General features: G+C 36.7%; 1 protein-coding gene across 1 annotated transcript in view; it reads right to left on the bottom strand.

Annotated features, from left to right (window-relative positions):
- LOC150089256 (protein FAM219A) overlaps nt 1-23,331 on the bottom strand; it is a 140,961-nt gene that overhangs the window by 19,519 nt on the left and 98,111 nt on the right. Inside the window, exon 4 of the mRNA XM_090389923.1 lies at nt 14,111-14,191. Coding sequence (XP_090246049.1) covers nt 14,111-14,191 — 81 coding nt within the window. The remainder of the gene's footprint in view (nt 1-14,110; nt 14,192-23,331) is intronic.

Genomic DNA, 23,331 nt, shown 5'->3' with positions numbered 1-23,331 from the left:
CTTTATTGCAAAAAATGTTACCTGTTTCTCTGACAATTAAATTTCCCAATAAAACTAAATCTTCAACCATAGAAGTATTCACTTACTCCACTCTTGGACCCAAATCGGGGTTGCATCACATGGCAGGTCATGACTCAAATCCGTGGCAAGCTCCCAGTTACATTTGTTTCTAAAGCAAGTACCCATTTCTTCAGTGACTCAAATTCTAGTAATGCACCAAGTTTTAATTTGAGTTTCTGGATAAGATGAGATGAACAAGAAGTGAACATTGGGAAAGGAAACTGTAGTCACCAAGACAGTCTCTGATATCAAGTTCAAAGAATATTAAAGAGGGACCACTAGTAGATCAAAAAAAAAAATTCTATTACCTCTTCTGCATATAAAGCTAGATTTAATGAAACTGTCTGTCCAAGTCCTAAATAAAGCAGGAAACTGTTTCAAGTATGCTTACACTAAATTCCTATCACTTACATATTCTTTGAAAAAACAATCAAAGAAAGAATTTTTGTTGCACCTCAAATCCTCAAGCTGCTGCTAAACTCTATATTTGAAGAATCCCTGAACCAAACTGAAAGAGATGCTTGGACTGGCTTTAAAAATGTAGTACACAATTTTTTTGAGAAACAAGAAACATCTAGTTTATGAGATGATCATGTGTGACATGCTGGAGAAGTTCAGAAAACTAGGCTGCAATGAGTGTTAAAATATACTTGTACTCTCATCTCAACTATTTCCCAGAAAAGTTAAGCAGTTTAAGGAAGAGCAGGGAGAAAGATTCCATCAGGATACAAAAGAAATGGAATGTCAATATGATGGTTGACTACTGCCGGATACTATAAAGAAGTAAAGAAGAACACCCACTGAAGCTAGCTGCAAGTTAAATACAGGCTAGTATATAAGAAATCCAATTTGTGGATCAATGCTCAACAGGAAGTGCTTTGGGATTTCTGTTTTTATATTTTATCCGTATATTTGTAAAATGTATAAAAATACAAAATAAACCAGAAGAATCTCTGCAAATATTTTTGTTGGCTTTATTTGTAAAAAAATTCTGACAGGCAAATTTCAAGTAGCTTTCACAATTTGCATTAAAAATGTTAATTCAGATTACTAAGTATCAGAAAAACTGTTTGTAAAATGTGATCAGACTAGGTGATAACTGCCTGGAAATACTCAAAAAAAAATCACCATTCAGTATGTATGTTAGGCTTTGGCAATAAAACAAGATGAACAACTCATTTACTGTATATTCTGACTGCATATTTTAATCCGCTAGGGCACTGTACATGTACGATATAGCTTAAATCACAGGTACATGTTCATAAACCTATGGTACAATCTGTACTGCAGGAACAATATGTAGGCTTGTTAGTTAGTTTGTTTATTTGGATTTTAGGAGCATTAGCAACTAAGGCCATATTGCTCTGGGGATATGCGGTGGTCATTCTCTGACCTTTCCGCATCCTCCGTATTTAGTGGTCCCGGGCTCGAACCCCGGTCTAATCAAGAAGAGTGTGCTACGCACTGCTGCTCCTGCCCACCTGGCTACGGAGGCATCTACAATATGTAGGCAATATCTTAGATGCTACTCACAGGGACAACCACACCTGCCAACTTACAGAAATTGAAAACAGAAGACTTGTTTTTACGGACATCTGACTGTAAATGGTTGTTGTTGTTGTTCGGTTTTTACGAGCATTAGCAACTAAGGCCATATTGCTCCAGGGATATGCGGTGGTCATTCCCTGACCTTTCCGCATCCTCCATATTTGGTGGTCACGGGCTCGAACCCCGGTCTAATCAAGAAGCGTGTGCTATGCACTGCTGCTCCTGGCTACGGAGGCGCCGACTGTAAATGGAATGCTGGAACTGTGTTCTGGTGCTGTTCAAATGGCTTCCTGGACTTCCCCCGCCCAAAAATGTATCTACAATGTAGGAGGTAAATTATGCACGTTGCCATAAAATGCAATAAACTCTATTTTAAAAGTTCTTTGCTTCATTCATTTATTTTTATTACTATTATTTTTAAACATTCTGTTCAATTAGATTGCACAGGCTAATGCAAGAGTTTTACATTCCATGACCTGGCCAAAGGTGACAAGAGTGCACCATACCAACTTATGTGAATAGACTTAATGCTACTTATTGGGGGCTACTGAAATTAAGATATAAACTCTTTCTGCAATACATATGCAAATTTAAGATTTGTGAAAAATGTTCATAAATTTATGTGTTGCAAGATTTTCATATACAGTTCAATAATGCATTCATTAACATACAAATCTAATAGTAGACATAGTTTATAGATGACAGCATGAAAATAGCTTTGAAAATCAAAGGAGGGCATTGTTGTTGAACACTGTTGTCCATTAAAAGCCAAAATTCTCTGGAATTCAGATCTAGAAATTAAATGATAAATAGACAGGATTTTATTGCATTAAAAAATAACAACTAAGTTTTTTTTTTATAATTTTTTAAAAAACTTTGTCTTCATTTTTGGCAATAATTTCACTCTATTTATCATCAAAATAAGAAAAAAATTAACATTTAAAATAATTTAGGTGCTAAGTTTTAATTTTTACGAGTTTTAAAAATTTCATGAAAAACTTCACATGGCCAGCAATAGCAGAAACCTAACTACTATGAACTCAAAGACACATTTGGCAAATTCAATAACAAAATGATTGAAATAAAAATCTTATTATAAAAAATTAACTCTCAAAATATATACAAAGTACAGATAAGTTTTATGTTATGAGCACATACTGACACACTTGATTAGCTTGTGTTTAGTCAAAGTTCAGGCTAAACATGAGCAGTGCAACCTAATGTTGACTTTTAAGAGCATATTAAATTCAATAGGTTTAATGCATAAATGAAATTATGCATTAAACCTACTGAATTTAATATGCCCAATTTAATATTTGCCAATAAAAAAAAATAAATAACAAATCTGAATATTTAAAAATTAAGACTAACTTAATGAAAATCTCATTCTTGCCCTGGCTTCCAAAGAGTGAAGATGTCTCTTTATATGCACTTCACAAACCAGTTTCTGAGAGAACATGTATGTCACTGAGTGCAGTTTATTTAAGTTTTAATTATTGTGAAATTTAATATTATAAACATTCTAGTATAAGGTATTTTAAAAGATAATATCATTGAATTATTTGTAATGTATTGAGTATATTATTATATTCTATAATTTTAGGTTTCTTAGATATTGGCTAGGCATAAGTATATCTGTTTCTAGGGAATTAGTTTCTAGACTTGATTTCAAAAGTACGTTACTAGGAATTATCTTTTAGTTTTGATTTTAAAAGCAGACCTCTCACTCTCTCATTGGTAGGTGACTCAACAAGTTGACCTTGACAGAACTTACCAGAACTAAATTTTAACCTTACACAGTATATTACAAAAATTTTTCTAATATACTTAAGCATAATTATCGTTTCAACTGACAAAGGTATGCATAACATATCATAGGATGTAGCGTCATCGGATGTCATGACTGATAAGAGAAATATCATTAACAATTCATCTGTTAGTTACAGTCTCTTTCCTTGTACTTTCGCACATACACAGAACTTTCTCTAGCTGATGGCGATTCATTTTTGTATGCTAGATGTAGGGTGTGTGACAACCTTAAATTATAACTCCGTGTACTGTTATCAGAGATTAGGTCTCAACATGAATTTTTGCCCTAGAGAAAAATTGAACTAGGGGGCTTGACGATGCAGTAAATGCTTTCCCACGTCTAGCCCAAAGACTGAATCTTTTGGTACAGAAGTCTCTAGTTCCACAGAATGTAATCTCACTGGGGAATTCAACTGTAAGGGAAAACGGATAATACAGGGTGTCTCAAAAATATTGGTACTATTGGTACAAACATTTAGGGGATGTTACCTACCTCTAAAGGAATGTGAATCGCATAGGAACCCATAACCGGAAACGTCACCGTAAGTCGGTACACGGCGCTGTTCATCAGTTCGCGAGAGGGAAAATTTCTGGTTTACTCATTCAAGCAGTAGTCGCTGATGAAGAGCATGCATCGATATACGAACTGTGAGCTGGCAGACATACACCTAGTGTATGGATTAGCAGAGGGCAATGGACAAGCCGCTTGACGAATTTATGGAGGACATGTACTGGACCACCGTTTGTTTGCATGTGTGCATCAAAATTTGTGCGATTATGGGTCATTTAGAGGTAACAGGAGTAGTTATTATTAAATTACAGTTGCTCAGAGTGAAACGGATATAAAAATAGATTGTGACAAGTTTAATAATAGGAAAATATACATACAAATAAAAGCTTTCGGTTGTTTAGACAACCTTCCTCAGTTAAACTGACAGTTAAGAATGGAGCACGAGGATGTGTACTGCCAATCTTGTACGTGAAGTGGGTGATTGATTGTTGGATGTTGAAGCATGTGGCTGTGATGTATGCGGACGTGGCCAGCATTTGTCGGTGGACAGGATTGCTGTTTCGGTGATAGGGTGGACTTGACATCCACTGTTCCTGTTCACTGAGGTATTGGAGCATTTGATGTTTAATGATTCCAACCAGGCGCGTTGCTGATAGTGGCGAGACTTATCCACAATCACGACATCGCGGTGTGGGTCAATGTCGTGGTGGGTTGCCCAAATGTGTTCAGCAATAGCTGAGTGCTCCACATCCGCTAAGCGGATTGTTCTTTGCTCGGAAAGGTGTTTTTCGAGCCGTCTCCCAGTTTCCCCGATGTAGCAGCTAGTGCAGTCATGGCAAGAGATGCGGTAGACCAATCCGCTTTGTAGTAGGGTGGGGACAGGTGTTTTTACCTTAGAGATGAGGGATCGTAATTTTCTGCCTGGGAGTTGTATGCATTTTATCCCATGTGATTTTAAGATTCTACAAACCTGTTGCGGGTTTGGGTAGTATGGGATAAAGGTAAGATCCGTACGAGGTGTGGCCATCCCATCAATACCCTTGACAGGTGTGACCTACAGATACGTGGCCATGTAGCGACCAACAGAAACATCCAAGGTGATGACTACTCAGCACCACGTGATGACCACGAGCGCCTGTAAAAAAAAAAAAGAATCTGGGAGACAGCTCGAAAAACCCCTTTCCGAACACAAAAGAGCAATCCGCTTAGCGGATGTGGAGCACTCAGCTATTGCCGAACAAGTTTGGACAACCCACACTGCAATGTCGTGATTGTGGATAAGTCCCGCCACTATCGGCGATGCGCCTGGTTGGAGTCATTAAACATCAAATGCTCCAATACCTCAGTGAACAGGAACAGTGGATGTCAAATCCACCCTATCACTGAAACAGCAATCCTGTCCATTGACAAACGCTGGCCACGTCCGCATACATCACAGCCACATGCTTCAACATCCAACAATCAATCATGCACTTCACGTACAAGATTGGCAGTACACGTCCTCATGCTCTATTCTTAACTGTCAGTTTAACTGAGGAAGGTTGTCTAAACAACCGAAAGCTTTTATTTGCATGTATCTAATCTAATATATGTATATTTTCCTATTATTAAATTTGTCACAATATATTTTTGTATCTGTTTTGCTCTGAGCAACTGTAATTTAATAATAATAATGAATCCAGCGCGCACAGGCCTCTTTAATGTAACAGGAGTAGTGCGGGCAGACCACGTTCGACACGAACTCCCGCCATGGAAAAAAGTGTGTTGAATGCTGTCCAGAATAATTCTACTACTAGCACACGTGCCGTTGCCTCTGCCTTAGGAGTGTCTCGTTGCAGTGTACAGCATGTCTGGCAAGACAATTCCTTACACCCCTTTCATCTCCAAAGGGTTCAGTTACTGCTCCCCCAAGATCATCCTGCACATGTGGCTTTTGTGCAGTGGTTTCTCCAAGAAAGTGTTCAAGACTTGAATTTTCCAGCCTACGTTTTGTTAACGGATGAGGCTTATTTCACTCGGGAAGGCTTATTCAATCAGCACAATGCTCATGTGTGGGCATTGTGCTGATTTCACCTTCCTCGCTGAAGCTGGCTCACAACAACCCACACGGTGTACACCCCCATGCGGAACAACATCGCTTTGCAATAAATGTGTGGGCAGGTATGGTCAGTGACCGCTTAGTCAGCCCATACCTGTTACCATCCCGCATGAACTCCGCTAAATATCGGATCTTTCTTGAACAAGTTCTACCAGGGTTACTTGACGATGTTCCAGCAAATGTGAGACGCAACATTTGGTTTCGACATGACGGGGCACCTGCCCATTATGGAATGTGTGTTCGTGACCATGTGAACAGGCGTTTTGGGCGTCGATGGATTGGCCGTGGTGGACCCGTTGCCTGGCCCCCACGCTCACCTGATTTATCGAGCCTTGATTTCTTTCTGTGGGGGGGCCCTCAAATCTATCGTGTATGAATCGCCTGTGGAGACGGAATGGATCTCGGAGTGAGACTCGTCTGCGCTGCTGCTACTGTCAAAGAAACTCCAGGTGTGCTTGACCGTGTCCACCAATCCATGTTGGGTCGGTGTCATGCATGCATCGTGTCTCATGTTGGAACCTTCGAGCATCTGTTGTAACATCATGAAATGCATCCATCTCGTACTCCATTGTTAATATTATGTCAAATAAATGTTTGCCACTAATTACTGTCTTGTGTCATTTCTGCTTCTTGTGCCTCAGCTACTACTTTCCCGTGACGTTTCCGGTTATGAGTTCCTATGCGATTCACATTCCTTTAGATGTTACCTACCTCCCCTAAATGTTTGTACCAATATTTTTGAGACACCCTGTATATTCTCTAATAAATACAGACAGGTCGGTATCATCAGAATATGTCTGCCAGGTGCAAAAAATAAATGTTTGCCACTAATTACTGTCTTGTGTCATTTCTGCTTCTTGTGCCTCAGCTACTACTTTCCCGTGACGTTTCCGGTTATGAGTTCCTATGCGATTCACATTCCTTTAGATGTTACCTACCTCCCCTAAATGTTTGTACCAATATTTTTGAGACACCCTGTATATTCTCTAATAAATACAGACAGGTCGGTATCATCAGAATATGTCTGCCAGGTGCAAAAAAGTGGTGACGATGATTTACTAAACTGTTATTAGTTTTTAAGGGTACTAAATGATGTACAGTGATACATGTGGGTACTAATCACTTAAAACATAAATTAATTGATGACTTGGCCAATAAAATAAGCAAAAAATATAAATATATACATATTTATATTTTATATAAATATGTTGTGAGAAAGGATAAAATGCAATTTGGCTAGACATGACAGGAGGGAATATATGATGATAACCTTGTGGATTAACTCTATAACCAGAGGGACTGAGCAATGCTTATGAGTGAAATCTTTTTCAGTGTGACTGCCCAAGTTAACAGAAGAAATTTGTTTTTTAAAGTTGTAATTAATTCAAACGGAGGAGGTGCAAAGCTTCCACAGTTCACAACCTCTGTCACAAAGGATACTTTATGGTTTGAATGAAGCAGGTTGATGACATGGGCTAAAATCACATTTGCATCCTCTCTGTAAGTACTTGTGTCTGACCTGTAATTACCTTATGAATAGAAGGAAACAATGAAGTAGGTTCAAAAACCACTACTGCTGGTAAACTGTATGCTCTCAATCATTAGCTTTCCTAGAATTTTTTGTCTTTGGATTTCTGATTGGGTGGTTTGTTAGATATTAACTGATTATGATTGCTTCAAGAAAGGTATTTGCAGAATTTTTTCTCTTCAGAGACATTTCACAAAAATGATCCTACTGTCTAGACTTGGCTATCAGCATTTCCAAAGGTTCACCAGAAATACAATATCTGAACCTCATTTTTGTTTTTCTAACCTGGATGAATCCCACTCAGCACTGCTATGAGTAACTGTTAAAATGCCAAGCACGACTTAAGATAACATGTTATATTTCAAGCTTCCTTGTGCACTGATTACTTTCACAAACAAGGACCACTGTACATCAATTTTTGGACACCAAGAATTACTGGAAAACTGTCCAAAAATTTTCAAATTTGAAAATAATGCATCACCAATTGATGAAATACATTGCGCTCTTGGCATTAATAAGAACATCTTTCAATGCGAACTTGCACATGATGTAATCATATGCAGCAAAAAAGTACTTTGTAACTGAACAAAAGAACAGTCTTCTCCATGACCTTGGCACAAGAAATGTCTGTGACTAAGCCAGACTAAATCAGAATCATTCTTCTAGTTTTGTCTGATATGGGTGATCAACTTCAAAATGGAATGGAAAGATTTAAAAACCTCCAGGTATAATAAATTTGCACTAACATCCTGGTACATGGATATCGTGAGGTACACCAGAGTGAAGCCACTACATTCAGATTTTCAAATGTTGGCATAACATTTAAAATACATAAGCAAATTGCTTTTTTTAAACCAGAAAAAAGGAACATAAACAGACTTTCCACATAAACAAGGAAAACATGCTTAGAATTATCAGCTTATTTGATGAAATACAATCCTGAAATACATTCAGGATTGCTTTCACCATACATTTGTGATTAATAAATTATTTTTTTTTGGAGAATGCATTAAATTGGTTTCTTTCAAAGTTTCCTTTGTATCAGAAATTGGGTTTGTATGAGTCAGTTCTACTTACTAGTGACTGCTTGTTGTACTTTTCAATTTGAAAAGTACAACAAGCAGTACTTTTCAACTTGCTGTAGATATAGATAACTTGCACTGATGTAGATAACTACTGCAATTTGAAAAGTACAGCAAGTGCTCATATGGATATTCTCACCACCTCTAACTTTCTTCTTTAAACAGGTTTGTCAACAGTTGACCCTGTTCTACCAGTTCAGTTACACATTTGCCATAGCAGGTGCATTATGACACTAAGTGCCAAACAGTTTGTTTGAAGGAATCTCACATACTTTCTGGTTGTTCAGAAGAATATGTCAAATGATGAACCATGTAGAAACACCTTCCAGTGTTGGCAGTGAGAGCAAGCTACTTTTGATTTGATAATGTTTCTTATTAGAAATAGTTACCATAATGGGATATAGCTTGGACTCACTTTGATTGTTGCAATCTGTAGCAATTGAAAATGGTACATTTTTCAGAACCATCACTACCTCTTCTTTGCCTATCCATGAAATTTCACTTACAATGCCCATTGTTTTTGTTTTCCACAACAGTTTCTATTTTTTTGATATTTTGCTATGCCAAATATATTTCTGAACAATGTGCCTGAATAATCAGAACAACTTAGAAGAATATTATGTTCTATGACAAAAGAAGCAAACATTCAGTACACATGATATCATTATTACTATGAAATTCTACATCTATTTTTGCATTTCTTTCTATGCACTTTCACACTCTCTTTATGCTTATTTGTTTGCAAATGTTTTATTATATTGCATTTCTTGCCACTTGAAATTGAATAATCACATCTTGTATAGAGAGAGAGTACAAAAAGCAACCATGTTACCCTTCTCGGGTTTTACAACACTTGGAAAATCCCCATGTGTCTTCAGTCTTATGCCGTATTTCTTTGGCATATTACTGAAGGATGTTGCTAATTAAATATGCATGCATTATACAAGTAGTATGAAATTACTGCACATAACAGAGAGCAATGCTATTATCCAAAGTTTCTGTTTTGCAATGTAGACTACTACAGTACACCTGGCAACCAATTTGTTAATGAAAATAAGAAATTTGTTAATGAAAATAAGAAATTTTAAAATTCCAATTTTAATGTAGTTTTATTATTTTTTTTTTGGGAAAATAATAGAAAAACTGAGTTTTTATAAAGATACAGAGAAACTCTTTGTTACCAACTATATTACAATGGTGCTATACAGAACAGTCAAATAGAGTAAAAAAGATGGATCCTTCATAACAAATCAAGAGAGTTGGCAACTATAGGTTAAGGTTATAATAGAAGATCATTCGGACAAGATGATATCCTTAATGGACCATAGCATGGGTTCATGAGGGAAAATTCTTGGCTTATTTAATCATTATGATGAAGTTATCAAACAGTTGGATGCAATAAATAACTCTGACATTATTTACGTTTGATGTAGATAATTACTGCATCTAAGCTTGTCAGAGGGCCCTGGATACAACAGCCATCAACATTACTGCATTTTGAACATAATGCAAGCAATAAAATCACATCTTGAAGGATCTAATGCAATAACTGTAAAAACACATTTTTGATTTTCTGAAACACATTTGGATGCAATGGTCGTCATTTTTTGTTCCTTGCTTTCTTTGTCCTATATCTATTTTCCTTTTGTGGTTGGTTTATCATATCATATTAGTGATATTCCACATTTTTTTTTTTTTTGTCTAGGGAGAGTCAGGTGGCACCAGTCTAAATTTATTATTTTTTGGCTTACAACTTTGGCTGTATTTGCCCCATACTTAATATTTTCCAAAATTTTTAGATATATATTCCTTCTACTCTCCTTCCTGTTCTACTCTTATCTTTGTTATTTATTTCTTCACTCATTTTGCACCTTTTTTTTTCTCCACATTGCCTTTACACACACATATATGTTTGCATTACATTTGAAATGCAGTACTGTTCATGGCTGTTTTATCCAGGGGGACCCTCTGATGAGATTGGATGCAATAGTCATTTATTCTTGTTCCTTATTTTGTTTGTCCTATATCTATTTTTCTTTTGTGGTTGGTTTATTGTGTCATTTTGGTGATATTTCACATTTTTTGGCCTCAGCATTATTTCAATTCAGCACCAGTCTAAATTTATTATTTACTGGCTTAAAATTTGGGCTATATTTGCCCTATACTTAATATTTTTCTAAATTTTTTCGACACATATTCCTAACACACATCTTGTTTCCACCTCTGTATTTGTACAGAAGTGAAGAGGTAAGTACTGAAATAATAAGCTTTTGCTGGAAATTTGATGAATAAATCAGCAGCATTTCAGTTGTAAAATTATATAATTTCTGTATTTATTATTTATTCATTTATTTGTTTCTTCACTCATTTTCTGCTTTATATATATATATATATATATATATATATATAGCTTCTATATATATATACTCACACATATATAAATACACTGAGTGGACAGAAATCATGGAATACCTACCTAGTAAAGGGTAGGCCCACCTTTTGCCTGGATAAGGGCAGTAACATGGCAAGGCATTGAGTCCACTAGTTCATGAAAGCATTCCACAGTTATTTCCATCCGTGCTTACTGCACTGCTGTCCATAATTCCATCGCATTCCTGGGTGGAGGAACCAAAGCTCAAACAGACCTTTCCACAGCATCCCAAAGATGCTTCTGGGGGTTGAGATCCAGTGAATGGGGAGACGATTCCATGGTGGTAAAATCTGCAGAATGCTCTTCAAACCATGTTCTGGTCACCACGGCTCTGTAGGGAGGCGCATTGTCCTGCTGGAAGAGTCCATTGCCCTGTGCGTTCATGATGACCATGAAGGGATGCAGATGGTCTGCAAGGATGGACACACAACCTAGCCCATTCCGAGATGCATCTAGATGTACCAAAGGTCCCAACGTGTGCCAATTAAGCATGCACCAGACCATTACCGACCATCCACCTGCCTGAACAGTTCCTTGCTGACGTGACAAGTGCATAGCTTCGTGCGGTTTCCGCCAGATATGCGCCCTCCCGTACGCTCGAAATAACTGTTTGTTTGTTTGTTATTTGGTTTTTAGGAGCATTAGCAACTAAGGCCATATTGCTCCGGGATATGCGGTGGTCATTCCCTGACCTTTCCACATCCTCTGTATTTGGTGGTGACGGGCTCGAACCCCGGTCTAATCAAGAAGCGTGTGCTACGCACTGCTGCTCCTTCCCACCTGGCTACGGAGGCGCCTTCGAAATAACTGGAAACAGGACTCATCAGACCAGGAAAACCCATCTCCAATCACCCAAGGTCCAGTGCTGATGTTCTTTCGCCCAGTTCAGGTGTAGAGTCCTGTGTCGTGGTGTTAGCAATGGGACTCTAGTGGGTTAGTGGCTCCCATAACCTATTGTGGCTAATGGCAGCCTCATGGTCTTGGTTTAAACCTCTCTCTGGCACCTTCCTCGCTGAAGTTGGCAGTGATTTGTGCACTGTTACTCTGCGGTTAGCTGAAACAATGAGAGACAGAAGTTGACGGCCATGTTCATCCACCACCTTTCTCCGCCCACAGCGTTGTCCACGATGAGATGTTAATCTGGAAATGCTGTATTCCCGATACATTCTTGATACTGTTGAATGGGATAGTGCAATTTCTGTACCACCTCCGCGATAGAGTGACCCATGCATCGGGCACCCACTATCATCCCTCTTTCAAAGTTGGTTAACTCCACAATGTTTATCCATAATGATATCGAATTACCGTCTATGTGAATGCACTGTACCTATATACCTGCAAAGTGGTGGGTTTGTCCACTAGCAAGAGTGACAGCATTGCATTGCTGGGGAACCAGGTATCCCACAAATTCTGTCCTTTCAGTGTGTGTGTGTGTATATATATATATATATATATATATACAGGCTGGCCTCAATTAACACAATTAATTTGTCCTGCAATCGCATCGCGCAAAACGGAAACGCGTTAATTGAATATAATAATCAATAGGAAAAATTATAATTGGTCCTTGACCTTCTGGAATGTCCATAAAGAATTTTAAAAATACCTTTTAAATAACTTTTTAACTGTATACAACGTAAAAGATAATGAAAATAATTATGGAATTAAATGTTTATTGCATAAAACAGCGGTTCCCAAACTGTGCGCCGCGGAATATTTTAAATTTTCGAGGGAAACACAGCGATACTCGACATCTGTCGGACACCGAGCGAACTACTAGCTCGAGGTAGTTCACAGTTTCAGCATTTCTTATTAAGTTGTTTGGACCTAACTACTAAACGGAACTGTTAGATATTTCTTTTGGTCTAGGTGCGCCTTGAAAAAATTACTGAGACACTAAAGGCGCCGTGAACCGAGAAAGTTTGGGAACCTCTGACATAAAATACACAATGAAGAAATGACTGTTGCAGAAATATTTGAACAGTGTTGACTTTCTCTTTTCATCAATCAATTTCCGATAGCCGACAACAATCTTCTCTGGGCCCTGGCGAAATAAATATCGCAGAGAACCTCAAACCTTTTGTTTGAGGTTCTATGCGATACGAAAGATTTCATCTAATTCTTTTATCGTTATCTCCTTCGCGATAACATTTTCATTTGGCTCATTTAAAAATTTGAATTTTTATGCAAGTGTGCATTGACTTTATTAGCAGGAGACAAACAAGTAACAAGTCTTCTTCCGATGGTTGATGGAACACACCGAGGCGGGCAGCAGGCAAACGTTTGTTTATTGACCGTATGACTCGCGGTAAGCTTAATGCGCGATTCAAATCTCTTTCAACTATCGCATAAAAAAAAAAAAAAAAAAAAAATCACATTAACTGAAAATTTGCATCATGTAAAGTGAAAAGTGGTATAATTTTTCAAATAGGGTTAACTGAAAATCACATTAATCGAACTTGCATTATGCGAGGCCTAGCTGTATATATATATATATATATATATATATAGAGAGAGAGAGAGAGAGAGAGAGAAGAGACTTAAAATAAAAAAAAGAGAGGGAGTGTGCAAGAGACAGAGAAGAGACTTAAAATTTAAAAAAAAGAGAGAGAGAGTGCGAGAGAGAGAAGACTTAGAAAAAAAAAAAGAGAGAGAGCGAGAGAGAGAAGAGACTTAGAAAAAAAAAAAAGAGAGAGAGTGAGAGAGATTGTATAGGAGAAAGGAATAAATATTAAAATATTATACAGTTAAACTGAACAGGTAAGTTAAGAGAACGTAAAACTATAGTTTTATTTAGTGTTGAATAAAGTTATAATCTTAGTAATCAACTGATAAGGAAATAATCATATTTACTTTTCACTTCTATTAATCACAGGGAAAAAAAAAAAAAAAAATTGAAGGTCCTTAAATGAGTATGGATGGGTAAAGAAGTGAGTAGTGTTTTTTTTTTTTTTTTTGGGCTGATGCTATACAAGCTTGCTTTCTTGCCACTACTAGTAATGTAATTTACTGATACATTAACTAACTTGTTTTATATACCTACCTGTCACTCTCCCAAGTAACTAATGGATGTTCATCTGCTTTAGTAACAACAGGAGCAAGAGATTTTGTAGGCACTTTCAGTCTAGAATGTCAAAATAATTAAGAAATACAGAGTATTATAATTAGTGTAAAAAGTAAATACAAGGGTGGGGTCAATAAGTAGGTCTATAGGCTGTAACATCTTTATTATCCGAGATATTGTACCATACTTCACATATATAAAATACAATTTTTCAGCTTTGTATAAATATCACTCAATGAAAGAAACCATCATACTTGCTGCATTTTCTCCACCCTTCTTTCCATGTAGTAAATTCACTTTAGTAAAAAAATCAGGAGGCTGGCATTCACACCAATGTTTAATGTCAGAAATGAGTTCCATATCACTCTCAAACACCTTACCATGCACATATGTCTTCAATCTACAAAACAAAAAAAAAAAAAAAAAAAAAACCTGGTAGGGCAAGGTAAGGGATATAGGGTGAGTGAGGCATTATGCTCTACCCCAGCTGGGCAGTCCTTGGCAGTGCAGCCTTCCCTTATCCTAATGAGCTTGATGTCCTATCAGTTCAGTCTATTGGTTTTCAAAGCTCGATTAAGATTTTTTAGGGATAAGCAGTGTTTTTCTTTGTTGATGGTTGTTTCACTTTCCAAAAAATTGACCAAAATGATGCAGTTTTGATCCCAGAAGGTAGCCATAACATGTGTCGATGATTTGGAAAGTTTTGCCTTTTTGTTTACAGGTGATGTCAGATGTGCCCATTTCATGCATTGTCATTTGGTTTGTGGGTCATAAATGGAAGAGCGATGTTTCATCATATGTGCTGACCCCTTTAAGCAATCAGGACCAGCAGCACCAAACCACTCCAGATCTTCACAGATCTCTTTCCTCACAACCGTTGTCATTTTGAATGAGCTGGTCAATGAGGTCTTCATTTTCACTGTTTGTGTCTGTCACAAACAGTGAAAACAGATTTTGTAGGCAGTTTCAGTCTAGAATGTCAAGTTTGTGTCTTCCAGCTCACGATTTGTCCTTGATGTCAAAATCACTTTCCCAAAACCATTGGAGCCATCTCTGGACATTAGTTCGATCAACTGTCTGGTCCCCATAGACTAGTAGGGATTTTCAATGGATAGATGTAGCCAACTTGATCACCAGATTTGAACAGGAATTCCATCACGCAGCATTGCTGGAAATAGCTGTCACACTGTCCATCCATATCTTCAGATATAAAAACACCAGAAGAATACTAGGTGTGTTAAAGGGTAACTAGTAGTACAACAAGTGTACATCATAAATTACCCCCCTTCCACGTGCATGCACGTGTGTGTCAGTAATTGTGCATTACTTATTGACCTGCCCTTGTATATACTTCATTGGGTGATACCTTATTTTTGAACTAAAAAAAGGATGAATATCTGTGGTCTAACATTTATTACAGTTTGTTCAGGAGAAACAAGCTTTCACTTAACAAAGAATACTCAAATTTCACTGCAAGAGGTAAGGAAAGGTAACAGAAAATCCATGTGAAGAAATTAGTATTTAATTTTAAAAAATTCAATGGAATCTCATTATGAGAATTGGGTTGGTTTGAATTTACAGCAAGGAACAACACACCATCAGTGAGCCACACCACCAGTCCATTCTGTCTTCAACAAGAGAAAACCTGGAAAAATCCTGATTGAGGCTGGCTAACGCAATCCTACTAGAAAATATGTCATCTACATTTTTGCCATCGATGAAATTAAACTAAGATTTATATAACAGGTAGTGTGTTAATCTGCTTAGAAGCTTCATTATTATGAAAACTACATGATATCACTAAATAGATAAATGAAATATACTGATATAATTAACACAAGTAATTTTCTATTTAAGTTTATTGAAATTAAAAGCAAAATAAACTGCTCCAAGGCAAAGCCTTAAACTAAAGTAATCAAGCCTGAATATAGCTAATTAACATTTCAAACAACTTTGAACGCCATTTGCAAGACAAAGGAAGCTATTAACAACAAGACTGATTCAACTGATGGATCAAGTTTTCACTGTAATGTTCTTTTACACCCACTGCACAGTTGCGAAAATGCTCAACCAAATGGAGAGAGAGAGATATACACTGGTGTTCAAAAAGAAAGTGCATCACCCCTTAAAATTGTAATTGTCATCCGAATAACTTAAGTATATGGCAATATTTCTTACAGATTGCATCAGATAAGATTGACACGTGTAGGTGATGATGTAATATTGCATCAGCTGTTACTTTCAGCTATATAAGCATGCTCTGCAAAAGTTGCAGTCATTCCCTGCTTGTGCCAGGATGACAAGTTACATGAAGTTGATGCCACGAAGAAAGAGTGCTACTTTTGCTTTATGTGAGGAAGCAACAGTAGCGTTCTTCCGGTCATATTGCTTATAGAGTGTCTTGTAATCAGTCAACAATGAGTAGATTTCTTTCCAAACTCAAGAATACTGGTTCTACTGCTGATAGGAAAAAATGAACCACATGTAAACGAGTCTCTATGCCAAAACAGGACCGCATTTTGAAACACTTATGCCTTAAAAACTGTAAAGCTTCTTCATCTGAGCTTAAAAGAGAATTGGAAGAACGAACATACAGGAGTGGTAGCAAGTGCAGTAACAGTCAGAAGACGCCTCTTCAAAAATGGACTTGTAGCCCGTCGTCCTAAGGAGAAACCCCTCCTCACACAAAAAATGAAAAAGGCCCAATTAATTTGGTGTAAGTAAAGAGCATGTCAAATGGACCACCGAGCAGTGAAAGTCAGTTGTTTTCTTGGATGAGAAGAAATTCAACCTGCATGGCTCTGATGGGAGACAAACGATTTGCCGTAGACATGGTTAAGAATACCATCCAGACTTTATGGTGTATACAGTAAAATTCCCTGCCAGCCAAATGATATGGGAGTGCATTTCATATCGCGGAGTTGACAAAAAGTTCTGTAAATGCCAATGGATACCTGGCTATATTGGAAGGCAAATTGCTGGATGTCATAATTTTTCTCTTGGTGATTCCCTTCCCTTCTACTTCTGACTCTTATTCTCTCTCTCAGTAATTCAATTTTTTTTTTTTTTTTTGGCAGGTGCAATATAAGCCTCAGGCTTCCTTGCACTATATAGCTAATAATAATAATTAGAGACCATTTCAACCTGCCAAGAAACTGCATCTTTCAGGACAACTCTGCTCCTTGTCATTGGGCGAAAAGTGTAAGTAGGCACTTCTGTAGTTACTTTAATTCATTTCTACATTAGAGGTTTGACAGTAATGTTACAGGTGAAAAAATGGTTGGAAGAATGGTCCATTACAACTCTTAGCAGGCCAGGAAACAACCTGGACCTCAATCTTATAGAGAACTGTTGGCATAGTGTGGAATCTGCAGTTGCGAGAAAGAAACCAAAGACAAGACCCTTCGTGAACTTCAGGAAGCCATAATTCCTCTTTGGAACCACGAACTATCAGTTGATTATCTTCAGAAATTGATGTTGTCAATGCCTTGATAGTGTGCTGCTGACATCAGGCCAGAGGCGGTTCAAATAAATATTAGTTTGTACCTGGTGAAGTTTTCATTTTGTTTTCCATTTAAAATGATAAACTGAAAGAAACTGAGGGCTTCTGATAACATTTCAGCAATAATTGTCATGTTTACTAAAACTGTTGTATAAAGGTTTCAAATGATCATTTTGGAATATTTTTAAAGCACCTGTCAAATATTACTTAGCTTTGCCTTAACTATTAATAAATATCTTTTGTTTATATTTATATTTGTGATGCTAGTCATTAATGTAACCTACCATCACAACAAAGGGTTAGAAATGTGAAATTCCTAGGTGATGCACTTTCTTTGAACACCAGTGTAACTTGATATCAATCACAGACTGCTAGAAAACGTACAATATTACTGACTGTATAACAAATATAAAGCAATCTCTAGACAAAATCAAACCACTGACTTGGAATACTGGAAAAAGCTTTTGCTTGATGTAGTAAAAACCCAAAAAGCATCATTTAAAATTCAAATAGGAGAAGAAGTGGCAACTGCAACCCTTCACAAGGAGACCTACAGGGATTTACAAACTAAAATGAGTAATTTTGGACAAAATCCTCCATTCCCATTAAAAATGAACTTGAAACAAAGTTAAAGAAAAGGGCAACCATATATATATATATAAAAATTTTGCAGAAGTTTGTTTCTAACTGATTTGCATGCTTGAGAAAATTAGCCCTGCAACAGTGTAAGGCTTCTAATCAAAGATTACCCTTAATAAATTAATTTGAAACTAGTTAGGGAAATAAAGCATTTTGAAGCTTACCTAACTGAAATTAGGGCAGATAAAGGACACTTAAGTCCCTCGGCAAGTAATTATTCAAGACAAGATTCAGTTGCATTCCATTAGTCGAAAAAACACTGTGGCTCTTTTTGAACCTAATGGTAAAGAACCATTAAGATAAAAGGTCTTTTTCTTGAGTGAAGATGATCAATAATAAACAGTGGAAAAACTAGCAGCTGTGGGCATTATATGCATTGAGAGTGTTAAATTCAGAGCTTACTGATCGAAGACAAGAAATAAGCAGACTTTGTTCTAAAAAAATCACACTGGAAAATATTTTAATTTGAAGTTATTCTAAGGTAACTTTGGTTCCACTGTGGTTGAAAGATTGCATATGCTCAATTCAAAATAACAGTAAAAGTATCTTGAATGAAAACTAATTATGACATGAAATGTGGCTTTATTATATTACTAGAAATTATTTTCTTTGCAAAATGATTATTGTGCTTTATCGCTCTATCTATATAAATTTGAATGTTGTGTTTTACCCACATGCATGAATTCTGTCAGCAGTACAATATAAATAATAGTATATCACATGTTGTTATAAAATGAAGTTGTCATAAAATATGCATATACCATTTTTCATTCCAGGCTATAGTTTTAGACAATTTAAATAATCAAAGCTATATACACAAAATGAGCCTGCAATTCTAGACAGGCATGATAGGAGAGAATATAAGCTGAAAGCCTTGTGGATTAACTCAAGCCTTGGGGGAACCTGAAAGGCTGTGGGGAGCCTTGGTCCAAACTTGTAGGTAGAAGGCATCTATTTTTTAAAAATGGTGGTGCAAAGGTTTTTGTCAGTATCATTGAGAATGTCCCCAAAGATAATATAGTAGTTCTGCCACTTGTTTGGAGAGGGCCAGTCCCTTCACAACTGGAGGAATTTCTAAAGTCCTCTTCAACTGAGGCTGATCTTAAGTGGAAGGAATAGGTTCCCCCTGTGAGTTTTTCAGCCAGCACCACAAACAAATCAGCCCATGAACACACAAGAATTTGGGTAATGCCTGGGGACCATTAAAATAATTATTATTATCATGAAGACACCTTAAGAGCCCTGAGAAACTGCTATGGGGGTGGTATAAGTAATACAGATACGTGTTTATCTGATGATATGGGCCAAAGCAACACTTGTCACACGCACGCATCTCAAGAATTCTTGTTTACTGCAATAAACAAAAACACTGGCATAATTGGAGGGTAATATTTCAAGTGAGTTGGAAGCTCATCCTAAGGAAAATCTTAAATAACTTCAAGGGATGTGTCTAGGTAGTGGAATGTTGTCAATAAAATGAATAAATTCAAACACCAGATTAGGACAACTAATGCTACTTAACAGGACTAATGGAAACCATGGTGCTACCCAGAAATAGGGGATGATGAGTTTCACTATATCATGTACAGTGTATTTAGGAAGAACAGGGAAAAGAGATTGAGGGAGGGGGATCATGCTTCTTATTAAAGATAGCCTGAGCTCGACAAAAAAGCTGTCCCAGGTTCAGAAGTCATGCATTCTAGTACAGAAAATGTGTAAAATGAGTTGGCTGGAAGCAAAGGTATAACAAGAGGAGTAATGTACAGATCAGAGGATTGTGAAGGTTATGGTGAGAACCTCTTCAAGCAAATGGAGTGGGCAACTGTGAATGTCATATTATGGGCAATTTCAATTTGTCTCTAATTGATTGGAGCAAACTGGAGGGGGAAACACACCATTGGGAAAACAAATTTTATATCAATTAGATGATTTTTATTTGTGTCTGCATATTAAGGAAAGTACTTGGGGGAAAAATATTCTAGGCCTGATCATCTCCCATGAACCTGATGAAATCACAGGACTGACAGTCCATCAATCAATAGCAGGTTAAAGGCAAAGGAAAGGGTTTCAATTTGAGTAAAGCAGTAAGGAGATTATTACAGCGTAAGGTGCTATGTGGTCTATCAACAATAACTCAGAGAGTGCAAATACATTAGAATCATGGTATAACTCTAAAGCTACTGTCACAGAAACCTTGAAAGCATATCAGCATTAAGAAAAAATATAACACGAGGATTCTGATATGGATGATATAATGATCTACCAGTTCAACAAAGCAGAAAAAAAGTCAGAGTGATAAAAAGTACTGATGGCTGAAACAGGAACAAATTGATCTATAATAATACAACAGAAAAGGTTATGCTAGACAGATGAGAAATCATTGGCTAAAACATGAAAGAATGGGGACAAGGAGTTCTATGTGAATATTAAGAAGAAAAGAGTGAATCAATCTGCACCTTTGCATAACGGATATGGGGAAGTAATAGAAAACCCTACTGATGTTTCAGATGAACTGTACTTTGCATCAATAGTTACTGAAGAAAGACTCCATGGTTAGGAGAAACTATGCAAGTGAAGCTGGAAAGCATGAAATTAGCAACAATATTAAAATTTCAGAAGATTTATTAGAAAAACTTTCAAGACTAAAGGCAAGTAAGTTTGGAATTGATGCATATACCAAGTAATTTTGAGGGAGGCAGCAAGAGAGTAGATTGAACCATTGAGGCTAATTATGAGATTGTCACTAGACGCAAGAATTATTCCCTTGGATGGGAGAAGTATCAATGTATTGCCAATACATAGAGGTGGAACTAACAGTGAAGTGGGTAACTACTGACCAGTCAATCAGTCTGACTTCAGTGGTATGAAAAATCATGGAGATAATAATAAAGAGTGCATTATATGATTGTTTAGATAGAAATATAATTCTAAAGGAAGCAAGAGTATGGCTTGGTAATGGGAAAACCATGTCTAATCAATCTGGTTAGCTGTTTTGAGAGTCACTCAGGGCTAGATGTAGGAAATTATTTCGACACTGTTCATTTAGATTTCAGCAAAGCATTTGACTCAGTCCCACATGAGAAGTTACTACATAAGCTGGAACATATTGGAATCACAGGGAAAATCCTCAGAGATAGATTGCAGGATGGCACCAGGGAAAGAGGCAGAGGGTTGTCATTAACATTTATTCTTCAGATTGGGTTAACATAATATATGGGATACACCAAGGATTGGTACTAGGACCACTCTTGTTTTTGATTTTCTAAAATGATATTGATGAAAGGGATAGAGGGCATGATATAAAAATTTGCAAACAATATCAAGATCAGCAGAGTATTTAATGATTAGTGACAAACAAAGCAGCAGACTTAGACTTCGGAGAAGGATCAGAAAAATGGCAGCTATCTTTTAATACAACAAAAATGCAAGGTTTCTTGGTTGGGGTTGAACTAAAATCATTAGACAAAGAAAAAGATTTGGGAGTTACGATACAGTCAGGCATGAAGGTCTCCAAGCAGTGCAGACAGGTGGCAAGGAGTACCTATATTGTCCTATTGATGATTTATCAAACATTTGCTTGTAGTGATAAGACGGTTGTAATACTGCTGTATAAGACAATTGTGAGACCACACTTGGCATACTGCATAACCAAGTATTGAAGTTGTACCTAAAAATAGACATGAAGTTTCTTGAAAGATCCCAAAGATGGGCAATGTGCCTAGTGAGATAAGCAAAATGGTGTCCATGTGAGGAAAGACTTAAAATATTGGGCTGCACATCTTCACACTGTAGAGGAGATTTGATTAAGGTGAAAATAAAATGAACAAGGGCAAAATTTTCTGTTATAAATGCTTGCAGAACCAGAGGGTCATAATTCAAATTATGGTGGGAGGAGAGGTTTAGACTGGATTGCAAGAAGTTTTCTTTCAGCCAGCAAGTTGTTAATTATTGAAATAAGTTGCCAACGTGGATAGTTGAGGCTAACAGCATAGGGAAATTCATAGCTCAGTTGAATAGATACATACATGAGGAAGTCAAATAGGTATTTATTATTATAATTTTTTTTTTTTTGGACAGTGCAGCAAAAGTGTGAGGTTTCCTTGCTAATAATAATAATGACTTTCAAGGTGAAGAAAAATTTTCAATTTAATTATTTAATCAAGTTCCTGTTACTGTATTATTAAGGAAGTTTAACTTGTCTGTTTCAAAGCAATTAAATTCATGCATTTTCCTCTTTATATAATGTTGATATATTGATATAAAATTGAATGTCTGCCACCATCTTGTCATTTGTTGATTCTTATTCAATGACATTATTTTATTATATCTAATAATCAAATGAGTTTCCATTATTACATTTTCCATTTAATAGATAATTGTAATTACATATTCAAGAGCCTCTTTAGAAGCTTTAGCTTAGGACCTCAGAATGTTTAAATTAGACCCTGGACACATTTACATGGAAGGCAAGCTAAGGAAGTTTAAATACAGGTTTAGTTACTTTAAGCCTCCATTAAGGAAGGTAGTGGTACTGCATTACACCTCAATCCCTGCCCATGCTACTTCTTACTTGGGAGGTTATCTCCATAACAACATACAGTAGTAACTTAGCCTTTTCCATAGTGAGAAGAAAACACCCAGGGTACTAACACTGTTGCCAGAATGATGGTATACAGAGAAGATTTTGTAAAGACAGAATAACTGGCCTTGATTGAAATTTTATTTCTGTGGTTCACAAATGGCAGTGGTGTTCAGTCCTCCATGGCTATCATCATCGCTGAACAATGTCTACAACTTTCTTCGCCTACAAGAAACTTATACTGATTAATTTAATTTATTTCAGTCTTTCTTTTAAAAGAACTGAGGCTCTGGATTCAATGGTGCAAAAACAATTTGGATGGCTGGACTATAAAAGTACTGCCGGTCAAACATTTATTGCCAATGTTAATTATACAAGTAATTAACTTTGTAGATAGCTGAAATGCAACTTGACACAGTTATAAGATTTATGGTCAAGTACAAAAAAAAAATAATAAATAAATAAATAATAATAAAAAGA

This window comes from Mastigoproctus giganteus, chromosome 2 (assembly GCF_048544385.1).
Source record: "Mastigoproctus giganteus isolate SK-2022 chromosome 2, ASM4854438v1, whole genome shotgun sequence".
Taxonomy (NCBI): domain Eukaryota; kingdom Metazoa; phylum Arthropoda; class Arachnida; order Uropygi; family Thelyphonidae; genus Mastigoproctus; species Mastigoproctus giganteus.
Note: the sequence above shows the minus strand (reverse complement) of the source record. Positions and strands in the feature narration are given on the sequence as shown.